The sequence below is a fragment of the Saccostrea echinata genome, unplaced genomic scaffold (assembly GCF_033153115.1).
Source record: "Saccostrea echinata isolate AGI-Se365-2 ecotype Australia unplaced genomic scaffold, CSIRO_AGI_Sech_v1 ptg000030l, whole genome shotgun sequence".
NCBI lineage: Eukaryota > Metazoa > Mollusca > Bivalvia > Ostreida > Ostreidae > Saccostrea > Saccostrea echinata.
In genome coordinates, this window is record NW_026889779.1 from 30,093,906 (window position 1) to 30,121,688 (window position 27,783).

Below are 27,783 nucleotides of genomic sequence, written 5' to 3' on the forward strand. Positions count from 1 at the left end.
AATTACAGCCTTTTGATATTCCTTGCGCCTTATACTTAAACCCCTGAGCTGATCATTGGATGTTAATCATGCATGTGCATCGGCTTTCTTTAACCCCTGATTACACCTCTATATACATCAAGACTAAATTGACAGCCAAATCTAAGGAAACTGCCAATATGTTGCAAAAACTTGATTTGGAAGCTTTGGAATATAATGGCACATAATTGCCTAAGATTGCCTCCTTAGTCTGAAATAGATTAGTGTATTCTTAGTCCCTCCAACATTTGTCTAGAGTTCTCTAAAGCATCCCTAGAAATGCCATTTGTGAGAGACCTACCAGATTTATCAAGTCAACTCAAATTGAATCAAGCTCAATCTTTTTGCTGCAACCATTGAGGTAAAAACAGCCATTTTGAATGACTTATTGGAAGAAAAACTGATGTTCTTTGTCCTGACTAAATTATGCTGTTTTATTTACAATGATTACATAAAATGAAGACACAAAACAGAGGTATTACATGATTATTGAAGCGTTCATAAGAAATGAACATATGCTGACTCATGAGCAATACAATTCATATTTTATCATATTTGAGAGTTGGTTGCAAGATTTTCTTATAGAATGTCACTTGCCAAATTTAAGAGACTAAATAATTTTATAAATATCCAAACTCACTTAATTGTTAATATAAATTTTAGTCCACTCATACTCATCTCATTTTTGTCAAAATTACAATAAACTTTTGTTGAAGAAGACATATTATATGTTAAGCTATACCAAAAAACTTGATTTCATAAATCCTAAGACAGAAACTTTACTTATAAACAATGATCCAAAACAGTTGATCATTGCAGAGACGATTTTAGCTATTTAAGAATTTTAAAAGGAAATATTCAGAATTTTTCATCACAGCATGTGAGAATGTTTCTATAAATTTAATACAATATGTGAGAATACATTTCTAAAATTTACTCAAACTGAATCAATCTGTGTGACAATAAATATATCTATTTTATATATTTTATAGTTTTCTATAAGTAGCCAAATTAAACTAGAACTGTCCAAAAGGGACAAATACCCCCCGCTGGGTTTTTCACAGAAGGTACCAAATCACTAATGTTTTCTAGATGTGAGAGGTGTTCACAATTTGCTTAAACATATAGAGTGAAAATTTAATTACTCATTATATTTTTTTAATGAATGAAACTAAGGTGCAGCCTAATAAAACATCAATACTAGTAATTACAGTGTTTTTTATTACATTGAAAAAATAGTTTGCAACTATCTGTCATCTTTGTGAGACATGACACTCTGCAAATTGATTGTTGAAAAAAAAAAATATCATAATTAATTATACAAAATCAAATTGATCTTAATGCCTTTATATCAAAGTCATTTTAAAAATAAAAGGCTGGTTCCAGTAACTATGTATTTTGACAGACATAAATTAAAATTAAGAGACTTAGACAACAGAGATCTTTATTTCTTTCTGCCCAATTCCCAGGAGATATGGATAAGACCTGCTTGATCAGAGATGCCATAACAGCTTCCCACACTGAACTCATTAATTAATCTTTAACTGGATGCATGTCCACTCATTACTCCTAAGGGACAAATGGATTTACACTATCTGCTGTGTAATGTAAAATCTGTTTTTAATACTTTGTGATTTTTTTTAATTCTAATGAGTAGTTTTAAGCTGTAGTTCACATTTTTGTACAGATGTTCTAGATTCTATTCTCAAAGCTTAGACATGAACCCGAAATGACTAAGTCAATAAAAATGAAAAAAAAAAACACCTGTAAAATGCAGAAAAATTATCAAATAATGTTGAAAATACCAGGTGCACATCTTCATATGGTAAATAATAAGTGTACAAATTTTCATACAAATCTATGCAATAGTCTCTGGGAACAGATCCGGATAAAACCACATAATAAAAATGAAAAAAACACCTGTAAAATGCAAAAAAATTATCCAATCATGATGAAAATACCAGGTGCACACCTTCATATGGCAAAGAATAAGTGTACAAATTTTCAGACAAATCCTTGCAACAGTTTCCAAGAAATGGTCCGGACAAAATCTCGTCTACAGACAGACGGACAGACAGACAGACGGACAAGCTGATTCCAATATACCCCCCCTAAACTTTGTTTGCGGGGGTATAAAAATAGAAAAAAAATATTAATAGAAAGGTAGAATTTTCACCAGTTATGAGCCATTAAATTATAAGTTTGGCCCCTGGCCCTTTGCCCTGTTAACACAAATTATGTATATATATATATATATATATCTACAGAATTAGCCAGGCACATATTGTCACTCTTTCCAAACTGAGAAGATTTTCAAGTTTTTTTTCAGTGTAAAACTGGCAGAAAACACAAAATTAAAGAATTATTTCTTATTAGATTGATTGATTGTATGTTGTTTTACATCCCATTCAAGAATTTTTCACTCATATAGAGACATCACAATATACTGGTGAAGGGCTTCAAATTTATACATGAACCTTTACTCGGCACTCAGGGATATTGAGCAGTGAGGAATTTTTATCATGCCAATGCGGCTGTGACACGCAACTTTCACTTCAAAGTGCCCAGCGCTTGGTGAAGGAACAGTTGCTACTTATTTTTTATCAACTTAGGTCAGTTGCGGCTGGGGCTCGAACACACAGCCTCCTGATCTTTAGATTAATCTAAAATCCTGTTTAAGTGGACAAATCATAAAAAAGTTTTGAATTTTTTTCAAAAAAGGAGCTAGGTTCACTAACTCCATAAAATGGCCCTGTCCTTATACCAATAAACTGACCAAGTCCCAATGTTCTATTTTAAACATCAATATAGAGAAGAGACATAGTGCTTTCATTTCCCATAAAAAAGTTTCCTTTGAGAGTTCAAGTATTGCAGAATAGGCTTTCTGAAAATTCAATTTTCTTGAATTTTGATGAAAATGGATGAATTTGAGCATCTTCCTCTAATAATTAAAATATGAGCCCACCCAGCGATCCCCAAAAAAATTTAATGGTTAAGAATCTTATGAAACAGTTCTTTCATTATATAATTAAACATTTTAGATCAGAGGTTGGGGACTATGCAAAATATTGAAAATCAGCTTATATTTTTGGTCATTTTTAAAGAATTTTTCAGGATTTGAGGAAAATGATGCAAAATACATGTACTAGAGAGAAAATTATGTCATTTTTAATTGAAATGCAGTAACCAAGGGTCCAAGTGAAATTTTAACATATTTTCAACTAAAACTGAAATATTTGATTTTTCAGAAATTCACAGGGCCTAAAAAGGCCCTAAGTGAACTTTGTTCTTTGAAAAACAATCAAAAGAAAAAAACTATTGATTTATCTTGTCTGACAAAATCTTTAAATATATTTGTGATAAATTATACTAGCAATAAAACTGTCTGATTCTTTAGTCCAAATTAAGAACTATCTATTATCAATACTAAGCAAGTTCTGTATAACCCCATTCAAAAGCCCTATAATAACCAAACTTACAACCAAAACTGCCCTATGGAGTCTTCAAGCTGCCAATTTCAATATTTACACACTTTTTAGATTCTTTCCCCTTTCATGTACCAAACAATTTTTCTTTAAATCATTTTTTAAATCTCAGTAAAAAAAAAAATTAACCCTTTAACTTCTGACCTTCATACAGTGGTTCATTAGTCCTATTGATTTTGTTTCCATATATAGAACCTTTATTGACATCTCCCTACATCTTTTTCTTGAGCGTATAAATTAATTAGATGTTTGATTTAACCAAACATTGACTATACCCTTTAAAGTTCATAGATTTCTTGGTCAATAAAATAAGATAGAAATGTCAATAAAACAATGATGGTTAATTATATTATAATTTTATTCACTGAATTGACATTCAAAAGCAAGACCCCAATCCCTCCCATTTCACTGTCCTTTCTTAGTTTCATTGAGAGAAACTGCATGGGTCTGTTAAAAATCTGTGAAAATTTTAGGACATAATTAGCATAAAAATATGTAAAAAAAAAAAAAAAAAAAAAAAAAAAAAAAAAAAAAAATATTGTAGTAAAGATATACTTACAAAATGACAATACTATGTACTAACAGATACTTCTGATGGGGGTCTTTAAATTAATACAAACTATACTCTGGTTGTTGTTACTTATAATAAAACTTAATTGCTAAGAGACGTAATGATATATTGTGTTTTAAACAAAGTCAAATTAGAATATTGTATCAAGTATTTTACAGAATCGATCTAATTCAACGTATATGATTTGATACGTAAAATCCAAGGCTGGAACCAAATATTACAGCAACACCTGGAAACAAAATTATGATTTTAAGGTTTTGAACGAAATGTGAACAAAAGGCCCATGGGTTACATAACTCATAAGTTCAGAAGTAAAACGTTTGGTGGGGGGAGGGGGGGGGGGGAATTTGAATTTACACTAACTCAGGATGTTTCCATATCAATATTACTAATCATGGCTTTGCTGTTCTTAAGCAGAAGAATTTTAAAGATCTTTTCCTATGTATTCCTATGTAAAACTCTGATTGTTCATTGTGGCCCCTCCCTAACCACCCTATATTTGTACAAATTTGAATCTACACTACCTGAGGATGCTTCTATAATAATATGACTAGTCATGGCTTTGTTGTTCTTTAGCAGAAGGTTTTTCATGATGATTCCTATATATTCTTATATAAAACTTTGACCCACTATTGTGGCCCCGCCCTACCCCCTGGGGTCATGATTTGTACAAACTTGAATCTACACTACCTCAGGATACATTTATATTAATATGACAAATTATGGCTTAGCTGTTCTTGAAAAGAAAATTTTGAAAGGCATTTCCTATATATTCCTAGGTAAAACTTTGGCCCTCTGTTGTCTGTATTGCGCCTGTGTCCAACACCCAGGGCATGATTTGAGCAAACTTTAACCTACACTACCTGAGGATGCTTTTGTAATATGACTAATCATGGCTTTGCTGTTCTAGAGAAGATTTTTTAAAGACATTTCTTATATATTCCTATGTAAAACTTTGACCCCCTCTTGTGGCCCGCCCTACCCCCAGGGGTTATGATATGAACAAACTTGAATTTAGTGCGGTATATGTAATGAAGCTTTCACACACAGTTCAACTTTTCTGGTCCAGTGGTTCTTGAGAAGAAGAGTTTTAAATGATGATACCAAATTTTCAAAAACTCTTAATTATCTCCACTTGAAAAGGGGGATAGCACATCGATCTCCCTGTGAACAAACTTAAATCCCCTGCATCCGAGGATGTTTTGTGGCAAGTTTGGTTGAAATTGCGGTCCCGTGGTTCTGGAGAAGAAGATGAAAATGTGAAAAGTTTATGACAATGATGATGACAACAACGAAGATGACAACAACGACAATGGACAAATTTTGATTTTGCATTGATGCCATGGCTCAGGTGAGCTAAAAAGTGGAAGGTATATTATAGTTATGACAACAGCTGAGAGATGATGTGCACTCTCAAAAGTTTTATAAATTTTTTCTTCTTTTTAATGTTAAATATTGGTGTCAGCCTCAGTGAGACCTGTCTACTAACCTAGTAATGAGCCTAAATTAATTAGCATGTAATTGTCAACAAAACACCTGGACAGTTTGTTTGTATTTTGGCACTACCTGATGGATGGGTCACCTGGAGGTTGTCACCTGAGAGGGTCTGAACACATTAACTATGGAGGGTGGAGTAAGGACTGCGTTACAGTGCAATAAACTGCCTGCTACTTTTATCCATCACCTTCACAATGAATTTTAAAAAAAAATTACCACAACGGGTTGGAACCTGTCAAAACACTTGACCCTTTTCTTCATAAATACTGTAACAAAAATATGTCCTTTTTTATATAGTATGTATAACATTTCTGACATTCAAATAAATCCGCTCTAATTTGGCATAATATAATAAATTGGTATCAGACTAATACAGGGGTGGCTGATCTTTATCAATTATACTTTAAATGACCAGTGTATTCAGCAAGTATAGGAATATGATCTAGTGCTGTATTTATCTCTCTTAACTCGGGTGGAAATGGTTTCTGCCACAGACCAGTGTCTATACAGATAAAGCTGGCCTCCTACAGTCTTAAAAACCATCAACCGACAACCTCATCCCCCAATCAATAACCTTGTCAGTGATAAATAGCTCCAACACAGTTTCTGTGCAATTACCTAACAAAATAAATTGAAGGAATTCCATAAAAGGTATCAATACTCCATCTACAGTACAAGAATTCCCAGTGGAATTGAAATCCCAAAATCCAATGATACAACCTATAACACTGGCCACAATAAAAACCTTAATAAGACCTCTTTTTTAAATAGCTTTTTATTGCGCTAAAAAATGTATTTAGATACCCACTTTTAAAATAAATATTGTTTCAATGGTGTAAAATGTTGTTTAGTCAATAAATTGATGTAGCAGACTGAGTATATTTTTACTTATAAGCATGCATACATGCATTTCATGAAAAACATCAAGTAAACAGAATAAATTTTAATCTTATCAGAGAGATATCAAATTTACTTCTTTTAATACAATATAAATTTGTCAAAAAAAAAAAAAGAAAAGAAAAATTAAACAACCCCAAAACCTGGAAATTTCGGTGGTGATCTTTTGATGACCCCTTATTACTGGTCAAATACTGTCATGACTGTAGGATTAGAACAATAAGTGTGAAAACAAAAATAAATGTCAGTGTGTGCAGTAAATCAGAAAACCTCAAAGAAAGATCATATGCATATTGACCAGGTTATTGATGTATAACTTAAGTGTCCCTTTGAACCAGTAACTATGGTGACAGCTTGACATAATACAGATGGCTTGACCTGAGGTGACCTTTATCTATTCATGCATGGAAATATTGATGGAACCACAATTCAGGCAATGTGTTTTTTTTTTTTACTTTCGTTTTCCACTATCATTTTAACAGAGTTCTAGTTCATGTAATAATGATGAACAGATCATGACATGAAGTCTTAAAGATCAGTCAAAATGAAAGAAAAAGTGAGCAAGCTCACATACCCCACGCTCCCCCATAACTTGACAATGCAACACATAATGAATGGCACAGTCCACTTTAAATACACAGTATAATTCAAAAAGGGGCATTACCATTGTACTTGCAAAAAATCATCACATCAAAACTACTTGCATATAAGCTGACATTCAAATCTTTGTATGTTACAAATTTAATTAGGCTAAAGTTTCTAGATAAATAATGGAATCAAAATTTCTTGGTAATATACAAATCTTTACATTATTGCCCTGTTCACACGGAGAGTTTAATTCGCAGTAAATTTATGTAAAGTAAAATGATGCGAATTAAACTAATGCGAATTAAATTGCGTTCACACAACAGCTAATGCAAAGTAAACTAATGTGAATTATAGCTTTATTTATTCAACAAGGCTATTCAGTGAAGCTATTATGACGTCATTTACAAATCACATCATATTGCGCAGAGCAGTATACATCTGACATAATGTCATAGTGTCTGTACACATTTTAGTGATTAACATAATTTTCCTTTGTTTTCCACTCAAAAATAGCACAGGTACCTATATTTGACCATAGACATGTGGCCTGTGACTTAATTCTGCCCTTACGCATGCGTCAAAATTTAATTCGAATTAGCTTCGCTTAGCGTTCACACGGAGCTAATGCGAAGTAATTTAATGTGCAGTAAACTAATTCAAATTAAATTAATTTGCATTAAATTCTCCGTGTGAACGCGGATCAAATTTAATTCGCAGTAACTTACATTTAATTCGAATTAAACTCTCCGTGTGAACAGGGCATTAGTCTGAAATACCTACAAAGTTTCAGGAAATTCAATGCAGGAGTTATGCTGACAAACTGTTATTTAAATTCCTCAGTGATTTCAATTTCTTAACGAATGTAAGTCCATGTCCAACACACGACAATTTACACATTTAAATAATTGATGGAAACAAAATTATGATGTAGTCATATGAAATGAATTTGTTTATATACTGTACTTATGAAATTATTTAAGGCAAAGCACCAATTTAAGAGGGGTGGGGGGGGTGGGGGGGGGGGGGGGTGAGAACTGTCCAAGATTTTGTGTGTGTGTTAAATCATTAATATTTTGATCTCAAAATCAATAGGGCTCTTTTAAGGTCATAAAATATTTCACATAAAATTTCATTACAAAAGCTGATTCAAGTGGATTTCCTTATTACCTAGCTAGAAAGTTTCTTCAATAATAGGCAAAACTCTTCAGGCAAAAATAATGGAATTAGAATTTCCTGGTAATATGCACATCTACACACTGTGTACTAAATATCTGCAAAGTTTGACCAAATTCTGTGCAGCGGTTTAAGAGGAGTTGTGTTGACAAACTGTTCATCTCTATATTCAAAATATGGCCAAAAATCTAAGTTGAAAAGTGCCGAAATTCCCAGAAAAATAATGGAATTGGAATTTCCTGGTAATATGCACATCAACACATTGTGTCCTAAATATCTGCAAAGTTTGATCAAATTCTATGCAGCGGTTTAAGAGGAGTTGCGTTGACAAACTGTTCATCTCTATATTCAAGATATGGCCAAAAATCTAAGTTGAAAAGTGCTGAAATTCCCAGAAAAAATAAAGGAATCAGAATTTCCTGGTAATATGCACATCTACACATAGTGTGCTAAATATCTGCAAAGTTTGACAAAATTCTGTGCAGCGGTTTATGAGGAGTTGCGCTGACAAACTGTTCATCTCTATATTCAAGATATGGCCAAAAGTCTAAGTTGAAAAGTGCCGAAATTCCCTGAAAAAATAAAGGAATCGGAATTTCCTGGTAATATGCACATCTACACATTGTGTCCTAAATATCTGCAATTAAGTTTGACCACACTCTGTGCAGCGGTTTGTGAGGAGTTGCACTGACAAAAAAAACAAGACTGACTGACACACTGACTGACGGATGGGTCAAAAACATTATACCTCACACAACTTGTTGCGTGGGGTATAATTAGCATATGTAAGAAAAGGTGCTTGCAAATATTGGTGCGAGTAAAACATGCACTAAACCAATTTTCTTACTTTTTATATTTCTATCTTTGGGGGGGGGGGGGGGGGGGGGGTACAGAAAATTGTCAAATGAGCTAGGAGATAATAGTATGTCCACAAACTTCCAACTTATCTCAGAAAAAACAAGATTTGGTTAAACTATCTGAACCCATGTTTAACACTGTAATGGTTGACAGAATAGGAAATGCAAGGATTCCCTTGTACATATGTGTCAAGATCATTTAACTGTCTATTGTGTTAAATCATTGTCTGTTTAAATGAATGAACATTCTCAGAGATCTTATCTTCAGAGATATTTATCAAGCTGAATTTGAGACATAACACGAACATAACACAAATTTTCCCTTTTGTTTAATTTTAACAAAAGATGGTCAAATTCATAATCCTCTTTTCTGATCAGTTTCTGTTTATCTATAGAACATTTCAATCAGCATCTCTTCTCTTCTAGACAGTCATTTGCCACAAAGCATTGAACATAAAGGAATTCAAGACATTTAAGCTTTCTTAATATGTTAATTACTGCAGGCAATCATAAGCCCTAATGTTCTTATAGACCATCCATACAAATAATTGTCATTCCCGTCACATTAATACCGACTTGAAAAAAAAAAAATAAATAAAGAAGCTATTTGAAGAGCATTGTAAATTCATTGCATGACTATGTTAAAATGTATTCCAAATGCACCTCTAAAGAAAATACAATGCAGAGCATTAAATTCTACAAAAATAAACAGAAACCTCAAACTGTTTACTTCTCAAGATGATTTACATATTACGATACGGCAAAACAAAAACTATGATGATATGAATAACTATTGTGTTGGATGGCAGCCTAACAGGATCTTAGACAGACATCAAACTGAAGGGCACCTGCTGTCTAGAATGATGTCAGCAAAATGTTGCCAACCTGATGCTCAACATCTATGACCTAAATGTCACTTAAGAGCAAACAATGTCTATTTTTTGAAAGGCTCTTGAAGCAGATACCTACATTATCGGGATGAAAATGAATCCACTAATATTCCAGTTTTTCATCAATGAAATTATTGAATTTGACTAAACAAAATTAAAATTTTGGCGTCATCATTTGAAAGTATTTTCTTCACACATAAAAATTAACCATCTGCAGGTCACTTCAAAAATATGTGCATGCAACTTGAAATTAAACTATAAAGCAGCAAAAGTAACTCTGTAAAATTGATCACTGCAAAGATTAGGTTGTCATTCAATATTTCATGGGGTACAATTTTAATGGATATTTTCATTTCCTCTTAAAAATAAATTTTTACAATGAGACCTCAGCCCGTGAAATTTCAAACAATTTTTTAATAATTTAATTCCAAAATTGGTCGCTAAAAAAATAAAAAAATTGTTATTAAAAGTATGTAATTGATATATTTGACAATTTGTAAATTCATCACCAATCCTCAGTATTTATTGCATGCACTAGCTGCTTGTGAATGACCACTCTTTATTATGAAATGGCTCATATATATATTACGAAAATTTTATGTTTAAATTTTTGATGTGTCCCCTTTCGTACCGTATTGACATCTTGACCCCTGAAATCCCGCAGGACATGTACACCTCTGAGTGTTCCCATTCACACAGCGACCTCCATTTAGACACAATGTCTGACTGCACTGTCCTGAAAATAACAATCACATCTGAAATTCAGTATTTCCTTGTCAGTCAAAACCATACAGAAAATTAAAGGAAATGCAGCAAACAAACATATTTTTTCATCTTGAAGCAGGTAAGATCTATGTATTTTTAGTCAAAGTTATCACCAGGTAACCATTTTATGCAAAGTATGAATTTTGTCCTTGACCTTTTGACCTAAAAATGAAAAAGGTCTTTAAGTCATTGATACAAAATTTCATTGAAAAAGCTCAGTGAAAAACTAAAGACATCACCTGAAAACTATTTTTTGCATTGTATGAATTTCTGACTTTGACCCTTTGACCTCAAAATCAAAAGAGGTCTTCTTTAGGCTTTAGGGGTAGTGATGCAAAATTTCATTGCTATATCCTCAAATGCTTTTTAAGATATTGTCCAGAAATTAATATTAAACACAGACAAAATTATGAATTTCTGTCCTTGCTCTTTTAACCTCAAATCAAATAGTGGTCTTTTTTAGGCCATAGGAAATTATGATACAATGTACTGAATTTCATTGAAAAAACTCAAAGAAAACTAAAGTTATCATCTTCAAACCATTTTTTGCCAAGTATGAATTTCTAATCTTGACCTTAGACCTTTTCACCTCAAAATCAATAGCAGTCTTTGTAATGCCATAGGAAGCTGTGATATAAAATTTAATTGCCAAAGCACAAAGGCATTTTAAGATATCACCCAGAAACAAGTTTTATAGACAGAATGTAGGAATTTTTGACCTTGGACTTTTGCACCTCAAAATCAAAAGGGGCCTTTGTAAGGCCATGGGAAGTTGTGATTTCATTGCAAAAGCTCAAAGTTTTCTTGAGATATCTTCAAAATGAGTGTTACAGAATGACAGACAGATGGAGGAAGAAACAGAGAGACAGGCGGACAGACCTAAATTAATATCCAACACTTTTGGTGAAAGTGGGGGACAAAAATTTCCCTTACCTAAACCTACCACATTTTTTTACACTGAGTCTGGAGAGGGCATGCAAACATTATTTTAAAAAAAGCCTTATTATTTTTTTCTAATGTGAGTAATAATTTATTCAGCTAACACATAAAATTAATGGTTATATGCCAATAGGACACAAAAATCATACTAAATTTTGCTTGCAAAACACATTTCTTTATGCAATTAAAGCTTAATTAATAATAAACCTTTAACCCTAAAAACATTTTCAATCGTAATATGATTTACTCCTCTCATTAATTAACTTCTTCATCTCGCTATCAAATGAATCATATCCTTGCAATAGATCAACCATAATAATTCATGGAGATTGCTTTGAAGTCACTAACTCGTTATGAATCAGGAAGGTTTTAGGTTTTCACCAGTTGCCAGGAAACTACTTATTCTGACCAGAAGCTGACAATATCTACAGTATTTGATAGATATCATGCTTTGTTGCATAATTTTGCTTGAAAGGCTTCACCCATCAAGGCTAACTTATGACCCCTGCAATATCAATCATTTCTGGGTCTTCAAACAACACAGAAACATAATCCAGTCTATTCTTCTACTGCACTGATTATTTTTATTGTAATTGAGACTTGGGATTTACCATATGAATATATATCAAGTTATTGTATAATTTTGATAGAGATCGAACTCAACTTTATTTTTTTTTTGTCCTTAGCTTTCTCTAATTTTGCTACTTAATTTAATTTAATTAAAAAAAATAATGAAAAAAAGAATTTTGTAATGTCTGTAACTTGACCAATTGCTAGGCTTGCTTTCTCCCCCTTGGTCAACAAACTTTGAACCTAAAATCTTGACTTTAGATGAAGTATTATGAAGTAAAGATAGTTTTATTAGTTTTATGTAAACAACCAATTCAGATCTTTCATTAACAGGAAAATATTTAAATATTTCACACATTTCTAAATGAAGTTAATCCCCAAAACTAGGTGGTTCAATATCAAACCTTAAGAGTTCTGAAATGATACCACTTGTAATCTAACAGATCTAACAAAAGTCACCATTAGCCATCCATGAAAAAACTGAATTGTACATCATGAGAACTATCATACCCCCTCTGTCAATGGGCCTACCGTCACTCCTCCCCATCCTAAAATTAATCTCATCCCTAAACCCCTGATCTGGAAAGGCATACCAAATGGGCCTAGACAATGCACAAATTTGTAAATGATTCTAACAATTAGAAGCTCTGGTAAATTCGAGGTGATTTTGAACTGATAAAGCGAGATTTTCTACATTTAACACCTCCAAGCCATGAACTACACAGACCAAAGAAGGATGTTATATTCATCCTGACTATATTCCCAAGCAGGAAAATGAAAATGATATGTTTTGAAGTGAGTTACAGTCAATATGTTTAGCAGTGCCTTACACTATAGGACCAAGAGACACACCCTCTTGTAAAACTTTACACCAAACTAATTAAGTTATGTATACTTGCACATCTTAAAATCCAAAAAAATCTCAAACACCAAGTAACCTTAAAAGAATTCTGAGGAATATTAGGAATGTTATTCAATATAAATTTTAATTCTTCTATTTATAAACCACGTACATGACAACATTTTAAGCATTTAAAAGTGCAGAACAGTAGCACCAAGTTTGTGACATTGATGGAATCCCAAGACTGTTGGTGGACAAACTTAGTGACAGCCAAAATACAATATGATATATCACTGCTCAGTGTCAAAAGTGTCACCAAATGTAAATTGTAACGATTTATGATGGGGGATTTCATTTACATTCATTATACCATTTCATTCTTGTGGACTGTTTGGAATTTCGATGGAAATCTCAAAAATCATTTTGCAAAAATTTGAACATGTATAAGAATCTTAATTCACAGAACCCTTTTATTGCATAGGTATTCATGACCACTATCAAGTACGGAAATAATTAAAAGTCTAGGACATTAAAATTTTGTAAGCATTATGTTTAAGGGATATAAAGAAAGTTTTATTACTTGTTAAAATACGAAATAAGGCTGTAAATGACTCACACAATAGAGTCCTTTCCCATCTGTATACTTGAAAATAAGAGCTATTTCCCTGGGCTTTGAGTTACCAAATATTATCTATTCATAAACACCCCATAAATAAAATCATAAAGTTCCATGACACTAACACTTAACAAAAGTTTTAATGCACAAATATCAGTTGCAGGTATGATGACAATTATTCAATTAACCCAGGACCACACAGCATAAATATCATATATTTGGGGTAATCTACAAAATATACCCATAAATTTACTGAAATTTTCACCTTTCAGCGCTATAAAGACTAGATATTTTTATTTGATAAAATAAACTTCTCCATTAGCAAAAAGGCATTCAACAAATTTTATAACACAGGAAATTCAATCCTCTACTTTCTAACCCACCTGCTGGAAAGTGAGGAAATAGAAGACACCCTGATTGTCTACACACTGGGTAGGCTTACAGTCGTGAAAGTGATCTAAGATAGTTTTATAGAGAGAAAACAATGCTGGGGGAAAGTGACGGGGTATCCTGTGTTACATAGGTCACCAACCCTGTCATGTTTGTGACTCCATCTGTGCTAAGGGCACCCCCTTCCAGATGATTGACTGTCACTCTCTCTGTGACTGATATACTAACATTATGGTCCCCCTTCCATGTGACTGCCTCTCACTAGGTCCAAGTTTTTTATATCCCCCAAAACAGCAAAGTGGGTCAAGTAAAATAAAATCCAGAATTCAAATACATGTATGTACCTAAAATACTCGAGACTGCATGAAGGAGGCTCAGACAAAACTGCTTATAATGAATTCATGTTACTTAATTAATGATTAATGATATTAAGCATGTTAAAATAATGAGATGATCATTTTGAAGAAAACCTTCAAATGATACACATTTTTGGACTGGAACAAAAACGAATTCCAGTTTTCAAAAACAAATGTTTATTGGATACTTCCGAATGTGTAGTTTAGACTAAAAGGAAAGTTGTATTACCGTAAAATCAAACTTTACTTACAAAGCTAAAACATTTTGATGTTTAAAAGAAATATGGAAGTTTACAATTAAACAAAAGATAACAGAGAAAGCTGTATATCATTAACCAGTTTACAATGTAAAGTTTCTTTCTATCCTTTTTAGAATACAGAACTTTAATACTCTATGTTTTGTATATTGAAGATTACAGAAATGAATTCTCATGAGCATTTCTATTTTATCATATGTGTACATTTAAAGTTGCTCAATTTCTTTGAATCTAAACATTAATTTGTCATAAATCAAACAGGCTATTCAGAAACATAGCATATATCTGTCTTAACTTTGACAATTTTAGTTACAAAAAATTTATTTATCTGGCCTCTATATGGTACTTCATCATGAACATACTTTGAAGACTTCACCTTTACTGCATCTTGCAAGTAACTAAGATATCTTTGAAAACAAAGCTCGCATCAACATACCAAGCAGGTCAAGCCCCGTTCCAAAGAATATTCAATAAAATGGATAGAGCTACAGGAATTGACAGTAAAACCATAGTAGCCCGCAGGGATAGCAATTTTTGAAATCTACTTGCCCTGTTCATGAATTGGTTGTCCAGCAGCCAAAGGCTGCTGGCCGAGTTGCGAAGTGACAAGGGGAGTAAGTGTGGGAAGGGGCTTCCCCATTCTGCAGCTGGGGTAGGAGGGACCTCCCTTGGAAAATTTTGAAAATAAAGATTCTGGTTGTATTTTTTGGCAAAATTATGTCATTTTATAAATTTAAGTATGGACGTTTTTTCCTTATTGAACGATTCCATATTTCGTTTGTATTTAAAACCACGCTTTTTCAAGGTTAATTCATTGTCTACATTAGTGCATTGCTGACAAGCTTTTTCTATTTTTACATCTGGGTTTCAAACAACTTAGGTGATAGGGATTCCTGATAGGTCAAACCAAGACTACGGCGGGCAATAACAAAGTCGACAGTCTGACTTATCTCACAATGACAATTCAAACATGATTCTTTAAACCTCGCCAATGAAATCTGAAATTGTACTTTTTATTTTAATCTTTACAACTGTTTTAACAGAATGTATGGTTTTTAAAATTTCAGTAGCCCTGCAGAACAAGCCTGAAGACTTGTTTAGTAACCAGGCCTCAGTTGTCCCAGGCTAGTTGGCTACTTGTTAGTGTTGAACCCTGAGCTATCACTATGAACCTCTAGGTAAAAGTCAGTATCACATAGCATCCCACGCCAGAGTGTATCTCTGAATGTAACATCCATGAATGTCTGGATCAAGTTAAAGTTTTATCTTTATGAAGGAATGGAACTGTTCTGAAATCTTATGTCCTGGCTACTATGAAAGAAACATTTAGTTCACTTGCAGTAGAGGACTACGTGCATTAGTAGGCTTCCCTGGTTGCATTATTCATTATCAATCAAGTTTGAACAAGGGAAGCTTATTTGGAAATAGACTGCTTAGCAAGTGTTACCTAAAAAATTAGAGGTCACATGCAGAATTCAAAGGAAGTCTTGTAGTGTGCACACTTTCATACATCATCTATGCATGTATTGTTCAAATCCTGGTCATACAACGAGAATTAATCTGCTCTAAAAACTCTAAACAGGGAGGTTGCAAAGGCAACATGCAGTTTATGCTGTAAAGCAGAAGTTCTCCCCAGCTGAAATTTTGACATTTTAGAAGTTATTTTCAACAACATATCAAGAGAAATCTCAAACTTCCAGAGGTTATGCTAAATTCTTGGCATTTTGAGAAGATACAATTGCAAAGTAAACATTTCTTAGTACTCAGTCACTCAAAATTAGCAGTTTGTTATGAATTCTATGTATAAATATTACTACTCAATTTAAAAACCTTTACATATTTGTGTCTTATTTTTAGATATGACTATTAAATAAACAGAAAGACTGTATATATGTACAGCCATAAATTAATTACAATTGTTTATCTTTATATTAAATCCTTGATCAAAATATCAGCTGAACTGTACAGTACAAAACATGCCAAGAAGACCTTTGGTTTGAAAACCATGCCCTATGCCCCATTGACAATTCCATCTGACCCTGTCAGGGTAAGCCATGCACTTTAAGACAGTGACAGGTGAAAAAAACAAAGGAATACCATGGACAGAAGATTCTGTCATCTAGATCAGTGTATAACTCTTCTATCAAGCTATCTACAGTATATAATTCTTGTAAGTCTATCAAACTATCCCAGATAAAGGTCAAACCCCTAAATCAGATCACCTGTCATTGATTCAAAAAGAAAAATAAAACCTAAGACGAAACGCAGACCACACATGCTTATATCACAATAAATTGTGATTTTATCTGTCTGTATAAGGTTAATCCCTGATCATCTCGGACTCGGAGACATTTCTTGTCATTATTTGATTCTTCAAAGGAGCTCTAAAGAAAATGTCAGGGCAACTTATATAACAATGCAAATAAATATAAATGAATACTAATAATTTCTACTGTTGGAATGACTTTTGTTGTGCGTGATAATTATGAATCAGACAAATGAATTAGATGCTCTCTCTCTCTCTATATATATATATTATATATCTATATATATATAGTGCATAATGAAGACCCTGACTTATGTGAACAGGTTTCTTATCTTCTACGTCACTCCAGTAAGATTTTGGAGATACTTCAGAGTTGTTAACCATGTACTTAACCACCTTTATATGCTTCTTCATTTTTCCTTTAATGCACACATTTCCCTTAATAGTCTGAATAATTATTGAATCGATCAAGAAACAATATATGCATAATCTGTTTAAGCCAGTCTTTAAAGTAAAGAAACTTTTGATAGGGGCCATGGCCCTCTTGAACTTTGAAGATCAATGGTACTCTCCTTAGGAATTCCATGTCACCTTATCAACTGATCTTGACGCAGGCAGCCACATTTTGATTCTTCTGTACCCATTACAAACAGACATATTGACCAGAGTATAACAACTAACTCTTAACAGTTATTGACAGATTGCTATTAATTGCTTTAATTATTGATTATACTGTCCTTCTAGAGTTTCACAAAATTGTCACAATGTAACAGACAGCGTAGAGCCAATAAGGTATTCCAGACGTAATACCTAATCCAGTCCATGTAATATCCCAAAAGTCATGTCAATCTATTGATTTATCAATGCGATTAAATTTCATCAATGTCTGCTTGTAAAAGAAAGAATGCTAATTACACCAAGAAAAAAAAAATTAACCTTTTTAATCTTAACGAGGAGGGAAATATGTGAAGGACACATTTTTTAGCTGCCCTCTGAGCGATGGCACTTCATGATAAATGGTGCACAATAATAAGGGGACATCTGATATGTCTTCAGAGCATTTTCAAGACCCCGCTGCACAAATTTCTCAAAATGTAACAATGTGCACATAGAATAGGTTGTGACACCTGCTCCTAAATTTGACCATCTAAATGAGGCATGCTTAAATGACAGTAACCTTAAGTCAGGTCAAATTGACTGTAAAATGTGCTACAAAACAGTGTATCAAACAAAAACAAAAACAAAAAAAAAACAACAAGCAATCAGTCACCACAACCTAGATCCAAGGGACAAAATGCATATTCATCTTTATCCACAGCATGCTCATGCATTGAATTAAATTTAATCAAAAGCAGTACATGAAATCTGCTAAGAATATATAGCTTATAAACTTCTACAAAGAAAAGCTTTGTTTTTAATCAACAACCAGTAAACTGTTTCTAAACAATTTTCAAACAAACAGGCTTTAAGCAAAAAACCTCTCAATTTCTGCCTTTGCGCTAAAATAACTAAATGTAAAACAATTAAATTAGACCTTACAACATCAAATGATTTTAAAATGCTATAAATTCTACAGTTGCAGTATTTCATTGATGTCAAACTTCTTTGAAGTTGTACTCTTTAGGGATCATAAAACTTGGTTAATCTTTGAACATTAAGGTAGTTACAAACACTTCAGGTAAGGCTCACACCTTAACAGGTGTCAAAATGAACCGACTGAGGTTCACATCTCTACCGTACGTGGGGAGAAAAACAGAGACTTTTTTTTTTTATTTTTTGTCTACAGAATGAAAAAAAAAATCTAGTCAAGAATAAGCTTTTTTTTTTTAAATAAATTTGTGCACAATGTTCATAATCAAAGAAAACTTTAACTATAATGACAGGCCTTTACTTTGGAGTTAAACAAACTACTGACAGATAATTTAAACATGATGAAATATGCAGGACTTCAGCAATTATATAATAACAAAATGATTTATAAAAAAAAAATTATTCTAATAACATAACTTACTGAAATATTGGGAGTATATATATTAATATAGAATTGAAAAGAAACAAAGTAAATTCTTATTGAAAAAAAACTTAAACCTAAAACCAGTGCTGCTATAAATTACCCAGAAGAAGAATAATCCACAACATAGTCCCCATGTTTCCTTAAGTGCTTCAAGATTAATAACAAGAAACAAATAGCACAAATCATATAGAGCTATTGATTGACTTTAAATATTGAAAACGACGAGAAAATATTGATATTTAACAGGTGAAACAAGCAGATAAATCCATTTACTGTAATCAATGAATAAAGAAAAATGCATCAGTCTCTTGAATCTGAAAGAAGGTGCCAGCATTTATTTGTATCTTCAGAAACATTCAACAATATTTAAATATTATCAACCCAAACCCACTCCTGTCATACAACTTCATCTGCTAATTAAAATCTTATGCTCCAGAACTAGTTGTCATTTTAGTTCAATAGGGACTAACTAGAAACTATTCAAGTGTTGATTACATTATGGCTGTTATGCCTTTTTCAAACAACACGTCACAATATGTTGTATCGTGGGTACACCTTATACTTATTTTCCAGACTAAGCTAACAATGTGTTGTCTTCATTTTTTTTCTCACTTGCATATTTTGAATTGATAAAACTCCTACTGAATCTGTGGGTGTATAAATTGATACTTACACAATTTCCACAAACCTGTAAACTATAATTGCCAAATATTCAACCCTGAATCCCTTTAAAATAGATTGTAGCAAAGCTGACTTTAAATGAGAAATTGATATAGGAAGTTAATTATTGTTTACAGAAAACTTTGAGACTGTGTTGTAAGAAAGACCATTAATATCCATTGTCTTTTCCTGACTAACAGGAAATATCAGATGATTCAGTGCGGAATCCACAGTGGTAGACCTGCAGTGTTGGAATCAATTAAAACTGTTTTATCATTGATCACAGATCAATTAACACCTCCTATCTCTCAATACAAAACAACTTTATTTTGTGAACCACAATGACAAGTTTCAAATCATTTAATGATCTAAAAACAATATTTTCTTATCACTTGATGTTTTACAAAGAAACATGTCCCAGTGGTCGTCTATTGATCTCTTCGTGACTAGGATCCAAGACGATCCTTTACTTTTCTGGGCTCGTCATTTGATTAACAGTCAAAAATACTCAAAAACAAAGCTCATTTCTAGATAAAAACATAAAATATACTATAGAAATTATCTACCAAAACTGAAAGAGTAACACTAAAACTCCATTGCATTCCTATGATATACACAGCAGCATTAATTGTGTGTTTCATGCAGATATCAACGTTACATATATTTTGTGTAACTACTAATGACCGAGATATTCATCATTACTTAAATGGATTCGAGATTGTTAAGATATTATATGACAAACTCCAAAAGAATAAAGAAATTAGAACTGTCCTTATAAAATGTATCACTCCCTTCCTGCAGCATCATGATAATATTAACAAAGATGTCTGAGACTCAATTTCAAATTAAAGCATACTGCAACTTAAATTTTAGTGAAAAATTAATTACCAAAATGTCACATTTACACGATGAATACTAAACATCATCACAAAGTAACAGTTACATCTTCCAATGGCCCGATCAACCAGTAAGTGGAAACATTCATTGTATATCTGTGTGTCCATGGATAAGTGACGATATTTAGTATACAATAAGTGCATATTTTAAATTAGATCACCACAAGTAACCTAGCAAGATATTGATATGAACTTTAATATACTTACTGTACATGCATCCAGCCTGAGAATGCAGTTGTTGCCACCCATGACAACACTGGTATTTTGTGACATAAAACCTCCTGTAATCTTGTTTGTATGCCGTGAAATATTGAGTTCTGCAAGAAAAACAAAACTAAATAAGAAATATCGACCATACTTTTCTTCATGCATTTACTATTTGATTTTCAAAATTTCTATTATTGCCAGTGTAAGAAATCTAAGTTTTTCGGTTATTTAAAACAAAGGAAATCATTAAAGAGTTTCTATCATGACAGGTAATAAAGGACATACACAACGTAGCTTGAACTCTTCCGCCATTTGTGTGTGTTTGTTTCCCGCCAAATGTCAGGAAAAAATACTAACAGAGAAAACCGAGTTTATCAGTTTCCGGGAATTCAGGAATGGTGTGGCCATCTTTAAAAAATTGGGTTGCCCTCTCCCGACCGACTGGCTAAAAATGACCCGACTCAAAACTTTTTTTTTACTTTAATGAAGCAATTATTTTTTATGTATTCTGGAAAATAGATTTTTAAAATTTAGCATTGAAATTGAAATTTTCTGAGAAAAAAAATTCCTCAACTATCTACCGACCCTATTTTGTCATCCTGAGTCGGGAGAGGGCAACCAAACATTATTTTAAAGTTGGCCTGACAAGCTTTTGTGTATGTGTGTGTATGTTTTAAATTTTATATACTTTAAATTCTATATATATATATATATATATATATATATATATATATATATATATATATATATATATATATATATATATATATATATATATATATCAAGAATTTCTTCTTTTTTAAATCAGGCCTGTAGGAAGCAATTTCAGTTTGGGGGGGGGGGGGCACAGCCAAACATTTTTCAGTTGACAGTTGAGGGGGCAAGCAAAAAAAAAAAAAAAAAAAAAAGGTCATCAGGCGTTTTTATTGAGGGGGCACAAGCTTATAGTATCTATGTTTACAATAGTAATCTATATATCGGCAAAATTATTGGGGGGCACGGCCCCCCCCGTGCCCCCCCCCCCCGGTTCCTACGGCCATGTTAAATGAATGTCAAGGTTTAATCTCACAATGTACAATAGGTAGAACCTTGTTTTTTTTTTCTCAAGATTTTTAATGACGGACCACTGATCGACCTTCTCAGCTGCAAGTTTCGTGGTGGTTACATACTCTCCGGCGCACATTTTCTCGTTAAATAACGAGGGCACTTTATAAATACCGTTGCGTTTTTTATAGAACTTGCTTTTTCGTAACTTATTTATTATTGAAACAAACGAAATGAAATCTAACGACAGTGATTAGTTAGAAATCACGCCAATTTCCCGTTTTTTTTCTGCAGAAGCAGGGCGTACTTAATCTTTTGGAAGTCATTACTTATTGGAAAGAGTCCTTAATTTCTGGTTTTCTTGTAATAAGTAATTGGATCGATGCTTTGGTTAAATCTAAATTGCTCCTTTTGTTTTCTGTATCGCATCGCTATGGATTTTTCTGGCAGTTCTATCTGTAATCACACAAACCTCGACATAAAATATCTCAAAACATGGGGACTAAAATAGGTCAGGAGTACCACTCCCAAAAACACACCCCCTTCTTTTTTCCGAATCGCAACATTTAATAAAGTGTCCATATCTAAAAAAAAAAAAAAAAAAAAAAAAAAGATTATTTACAAATTCCATAATGGTATCAGTGTATACTGATGCTTCCAAAATTTATTTTCCTTTTTCTAGTCGCTCTGATTTCCTTTTTTTCAGTTTATGTGTAAAGTAAATAAGTTATTGCATTATACTTCGGTCATTTCAGTGAGGAAATTGGATGAGTATATATGAAAACATCCTCACAATGTCAAGGTTTTGTGATTTCGGAACTCCACACACAAAACCTTGACATTGTGAGGATGATATGAAAAATAGTTGGAACGATGATGCCCCTGCTCAAGTACCCTTAGCTTCTAAAATGGATATTCCTATTTTCTATATAGCTGGGACAATCATTATTCAGCCTTTAAAATCACCCTACCTCCCAAGTATCTCCCTTGTTTTCATGCCCCTAGATCGAAATTCCCGGGGTATATTGTTTTTGTCCTGTCTGTCTGTTTATCTGTCTGTTTAGCTGTTTGTCTGTCTGTCTGTTGTCAACTTTAACCTAGCCCATAACTATTGCGCTGTCAAGGATAAGGCTTTAATATTTGACATGAGTGTTCATTATGACAAGACCTTTCCATTGGTACAGAAATTTTTGATCATGTGACCTCAACTGTGACCTTTGACCTACATTTGAAAAACTTTAACATTGGCCACAACTATTGCACTGTAGTCTACGTCCCACTCCAGAATTGTGTTACCATCGGGGGCATAGTGTTTCACAAACACATCTTGTTTTTTTTTAACAGAGTATGGAACGCATTTACCTTCTCTCGTGTCCGATGCACCAGTTCCTGGATTTTCCACAGTTTGGTTTCCAGACTTTGACGAGCCTCGTGAAGGCCTGGACACAGGGTATTCTCACTAGCTTTGTCTCCACATCTTGGTAGGGACAGACATTTGGCCTAATGACAATATAATGTACAACATATCAACACTGATCAACAAAGATAATGAAAGTATCTAAACTTTAATTGGAAATGGAAAAACATCTCTTTTGTAAACCACATCTCTTTCATGGCAAGGTTTTTTTCAACAAGAAAAAGCTCACATTTCTCTTCAACGTTCATTCTGGTATCATGTTGTAAATTTTTAATTGACTACATGGAGTTAAATAATCATGTTGTAAATTTTGAATTGACTACATAGAAGTAAATTATCATGTAAATTTTGCATTTACTTCCACCTAGAAAATAAAAAAAAATTACACGTTACTGGCTTCGATGGCCATGACTTCTTTAGATTTAATCATATTTATCGTAACGAAATTATATTATAGTTTGATTTATTTCTTCTTTAAACTTCTCTAAAAGAGCATATGAAATGCTAATTTCTATTAAATCTTAGTAACATTTTGACCAGGTATTGCTGCATTACACAAATCCATAGAGTCAATGTTTGAAGGAAGAAAATTATTTCGAATAATTGTTGTACTAGTGTAGATATGTCCTTTTCATAACTTTTATCCATATTGTAGCCCTGACCTGGCCCCGGAGGATGTCTATTATTGTCTAAAGTGAATTTGAATACAATAGTTACTTGAATGCCTGTTAATTTGATTAATTGCTGCTTTGCCCTTCTTGTAACGATTTTTAACAAATTCGTCCCATATAAAATAAAATTTTGACACCCCCCTCGTGCCCCCCCCCCCCGCCTCCATATAGTATCCATTATTTGAACAAATTCGATTCCATACTATATGCGACACCTTTCATCACAGTTTTTTTTTCTTTTTCTTGTCCCGTGATTCTTGAAAATGAGCTTATAAATACATGATATCACCATAATTTTACAATTTGTTCATTATCTGTTTTTGAAAGGGGTATGGCCTATTCTCTGATAAAACTTTAATTCCTTCACTATGGGACGTGTTCAATCCAAGCATTTGATACTCAAGAAGAACTAAAAAAAAGTGAACAATTTACAGACTACTGTCGGACGACAGGAAGACGGTGATCTTCCATCAAAAAAGTTCACATGACACTGGCAGATTTAGAAGGGGGCCCAGCCCCCCCCCCCTTTTGTGTCCAAATATATGCATAAGATGTAATACACCAAGTTCTTCTGTGTGGCTCCTGGGCCCCCAACATGACCCCAAACTGCCCCCCCCCTTTGCAAGAATCCTGGACACGCCACTGCATGAGCCTCTGACTCGGATAAGAATTCAAAAATTTACATTGAATAAATAATCATATATTATTTGCTTGGTTTCAGTTAAGATAATTCTCCATACCATAAAATAGATGTTTTTCATAATACATTTAGATATTCGTTGTTCTTATCAGAGAGATCCTGTTGTGGAAAGAAGGGGGGGGGCACAGTCCCTTTTTTATTTTAAACTTTAAATATATGTAGCAGGAATATTTTTATGTCTGTAATTCCTAGATACTTCCAAGTATTCATCAGAAGATATCTGTATTTATGATCACAATAAAAGGGCCCTTGGTACAATCTAAGTAGTCTCAACAATTAACTACATGATCTGTCTATAACGTGGAATGGCGCTTTAGGTGACAATCCGCACTATATGCACCGTAGCCTTAATTTAGAACAGTCTTAAAAAATGATTTGTATATTAAAATGTGGACAAATATTTTGACAATCTAGTCACTCTGGATTTTAGATACAAAGGCGGAACATTCGGGTTATTGTATGTTAATAGATTACAACACGCGAGATGACTGACAGTCGATATGTATCTTCTGGGCCATCGGAACACTGGTAAAGGGGGTTACACAAATAGTAGGATCACACCCCATAACATACTACAGCTGTAATTTGTTTTTTAGATGACATGACATTTTTTCCCCCTTGGTTTGGCTTTGTTATTGTGATGAGAGAGAGAGAGAGAGAGAGAGAGAGAGAGAGAGAGAAATTAATTTCATGCTATTAAGGAGCGAAATCAGCATATCTTTAACATTTTGACTTATCTTTATAAAGACTGGTTGATTTTAAGGCGTGCGTGTTTACAAATTAAGAAAGCGTTTTATGCATGGATTTTAATTTTACGAACGTACTTAATGCACATATCGACAAACATCTATTTAGTGGTTGCAATGTAATATGATGGTTATATATTGGCAATATAACACACCTTTCGCAATTGTGTGCTTTTTAAATAATACATCTCGATAAATTTGTCCGCCTTTCAAGAACGATAAATTAGCATATACATGTATTGTCGGGTGGCAGAATCGTTTCGGTATACCTGTTTGGTAAATATTATTAAACTCAAAGTGTGGGAAATACTTTTTTTTAAGTAAACGTATCACAATTGCATTTATTTACTAGTATATTGAGTACAAGGACAAATGACAGGTAGTATATGAGCTTATTTAACTAGCCTTGAAAAGAGTGTGTTACCATGTTTGAATTTAAAGATTAATTTGTCAAATAAATTGAATAAAGATGCATATTTGTTGCAGTTATATGGACTTACTTTAAATTCTGTTTATAAATATTTTTTCCGATCGTAGTCAAAAGTAAATAGCGACGAACGTGGTGTTTGTTCTTCACAAATGTCAGGAATATAATTTTGAATTTTTGGAAGTTATATTCTTAGGGAAAAAAACACAAGTGTTAATCAAAATTTTCGAAAAATAAAAGAGTCCAGTTTTATAAATTAAATATTAAAGAGTTGAAATTATTTTTTTAAAGGGGAATATATGTAATGAACTTACATGCCAGCACGTAGATTGTACGTCCCGCCACAGGGTACAGCAAAAAACACAAAGAGGATACAAAACAAATCACAAACACGAAGATCCATTGTTAATCTCCCGCAAAAAAAACGCACTTTTTATTTTCTTAAATACACAAAATACATTTTGCAGGATTTAAACGTATTTCCATATTTTGATGTTGCAATATGCCTGCACATTCAAATGAAACACACTCCAAACATTTAGAAGAACGAATCATGAAAACTTTAATATTTCAGAATTTTGGATAAGTTTAACTGTTTTTGTCTATGTGGTCAGCTTAGCGTAAGAAGTAGATTGGACAAAATTCCACAATCTGCACGGATCGCCACGCTTAAATAAATCACTCGTCACTCATCCCGGCAATTTAACGATGTTTTTAAAAAGTTTAAAAATCTAAACCAATGAACAAAGTCTTATTACACAGGCCACTTCAATTCAACTTTTTGTCTCATTACTTCTGAAGAAAAGAACAACCCGCCTATTTTCTCTTATTCCGATTCATTTCACGGTAGTCACCGGATTAGCGGATAATAGAAAATCCAAATAGAATATAGCATTCATATAATTTAATACACAATTATCCATACATGTCTAGATGAGTGCGGACGATCAACTGCTGAATGCTTAATTAGCGGGAATGCTTTGATAAAACGCCTCTTGTGTGAGAAACTCCGTAGGTAAATGGTATAAGTGTCGTCCCATAGTGAACGCTCGCCTTTACGTATAATCACTGGGTCTATTCTTGAAGGAATTCTTCCCTTTGCAAAAATTATGTAAGAAGCACTTCGTGTTGAAGATTTATAACATTGTATGATTACCTTGTATTAAAGTGTGCAGAAAGTGACAAGCTGGCATAAAATATCGACAGTACAGATAATAGTCCATATTTACATGCAAAGTTATGGCACGAATCAAACACTAGATAAACAAGAAATTGATGGGGGCATGGATTTTTTTCTCTCTTGGTAGATTGTATATGTTTCAGAGAGAGAGAGAGAGAGAGAGCATTTTCTAGTTTTACCGGAGAACATATTCGATCAATCCTCGTTTGATCAGTTTATCTTGTACTCACAAAAATTAATTTAACTATAATCTCTATAATAAATGTTGGTTTAAATTTGATATGAGTGTCAAAATTATCTTAGGGATATGTAAGCAATGATTTATCTCTATTTAACTAATTCATAACACTCAATAAAGTTTACAACTTAAAAAGTGTATTTAAATACCTATTCTCTCTCATTCACAGTCTCTCTCTCTTTTATCACCTGCTTAGTTCGGCTAAAGCGAATTGGTTTGTTCGTCTCTCTATCTATGTCCGTCAACCTTTTTTGGTTTTTTTTTTTTTGTTTTTGTTTTGTTTTGTGTGTTTTTTTTTTAACATTTTCATCATTACAATCAAACTTGGCACAAATCATCTTCGGAAAAACTTTAACCTTGCCCATAACTTTTGATGAGTTGGAGCTATAGCTTGCATATTTCACATGTGTATTTCTTGTGACAAGACTTTTCTTTGGGTACCACCATATTTGACCTTTTGACCTTGGAAATTGACCCAGTTTTGCAAAAATTTTGCTCTTTGGCCATAACTTTTGAACGGTTGGAGCTAGGGCTTCCATACTTCATATATGTAATCCTTGTGACAAGGCCTTTCTTTGAATACCAACAACTTTGACCCGTCGACACT

The 27,783-nt window shown here is 33.1% G+C and overlaps 1 protein-coding gene across 5 annotated transcripts in view; it reads right to left on the reverse strand.

Annotated features, from left to right (window-relative positions):
- Nucleotides 1-26,187, reverse strand: part of LOC133197676 (multiple epidermal growth factor-like domains protein 6) — a 70,509-nt gene extending 44,322 nt beyond the window's left edge. For all 5 annotated transcript variants that reach the window (XM_061333811.1, XM_061333810.1, XM_061333809.1 and 2 more), the window contains exons 1-4: nucleotides 26,073-26,187; nucleotides 23,160-23,297; nucleotides 20,754-20,863; nucleotides 10,608-10,712 (exon numbers count right to left, since the gene is read on the reverse strand). In XM_061333811.1, the coding sequence (XP_061189795.1) occupies nucleotides 10,608-10,712; nucleotides 20,754-20,863; nucleotides 23,160-23,297; nucleotides 26,073-26,161 (442 nt within the window). In that variant the 5' untranslated portion in view covers nucleotides 26,162-26,187. The remainder of the gene's footprint in view (nucleotides 1-10,607; nucleotides 10,713-20,753; nucleotides 20,864-23,159; nucleotides 23,298-26,072) is intronic.
- Between the last annotated feature and the right edge of the window lie 1,596 nt (nucleotides 26,188-27,783).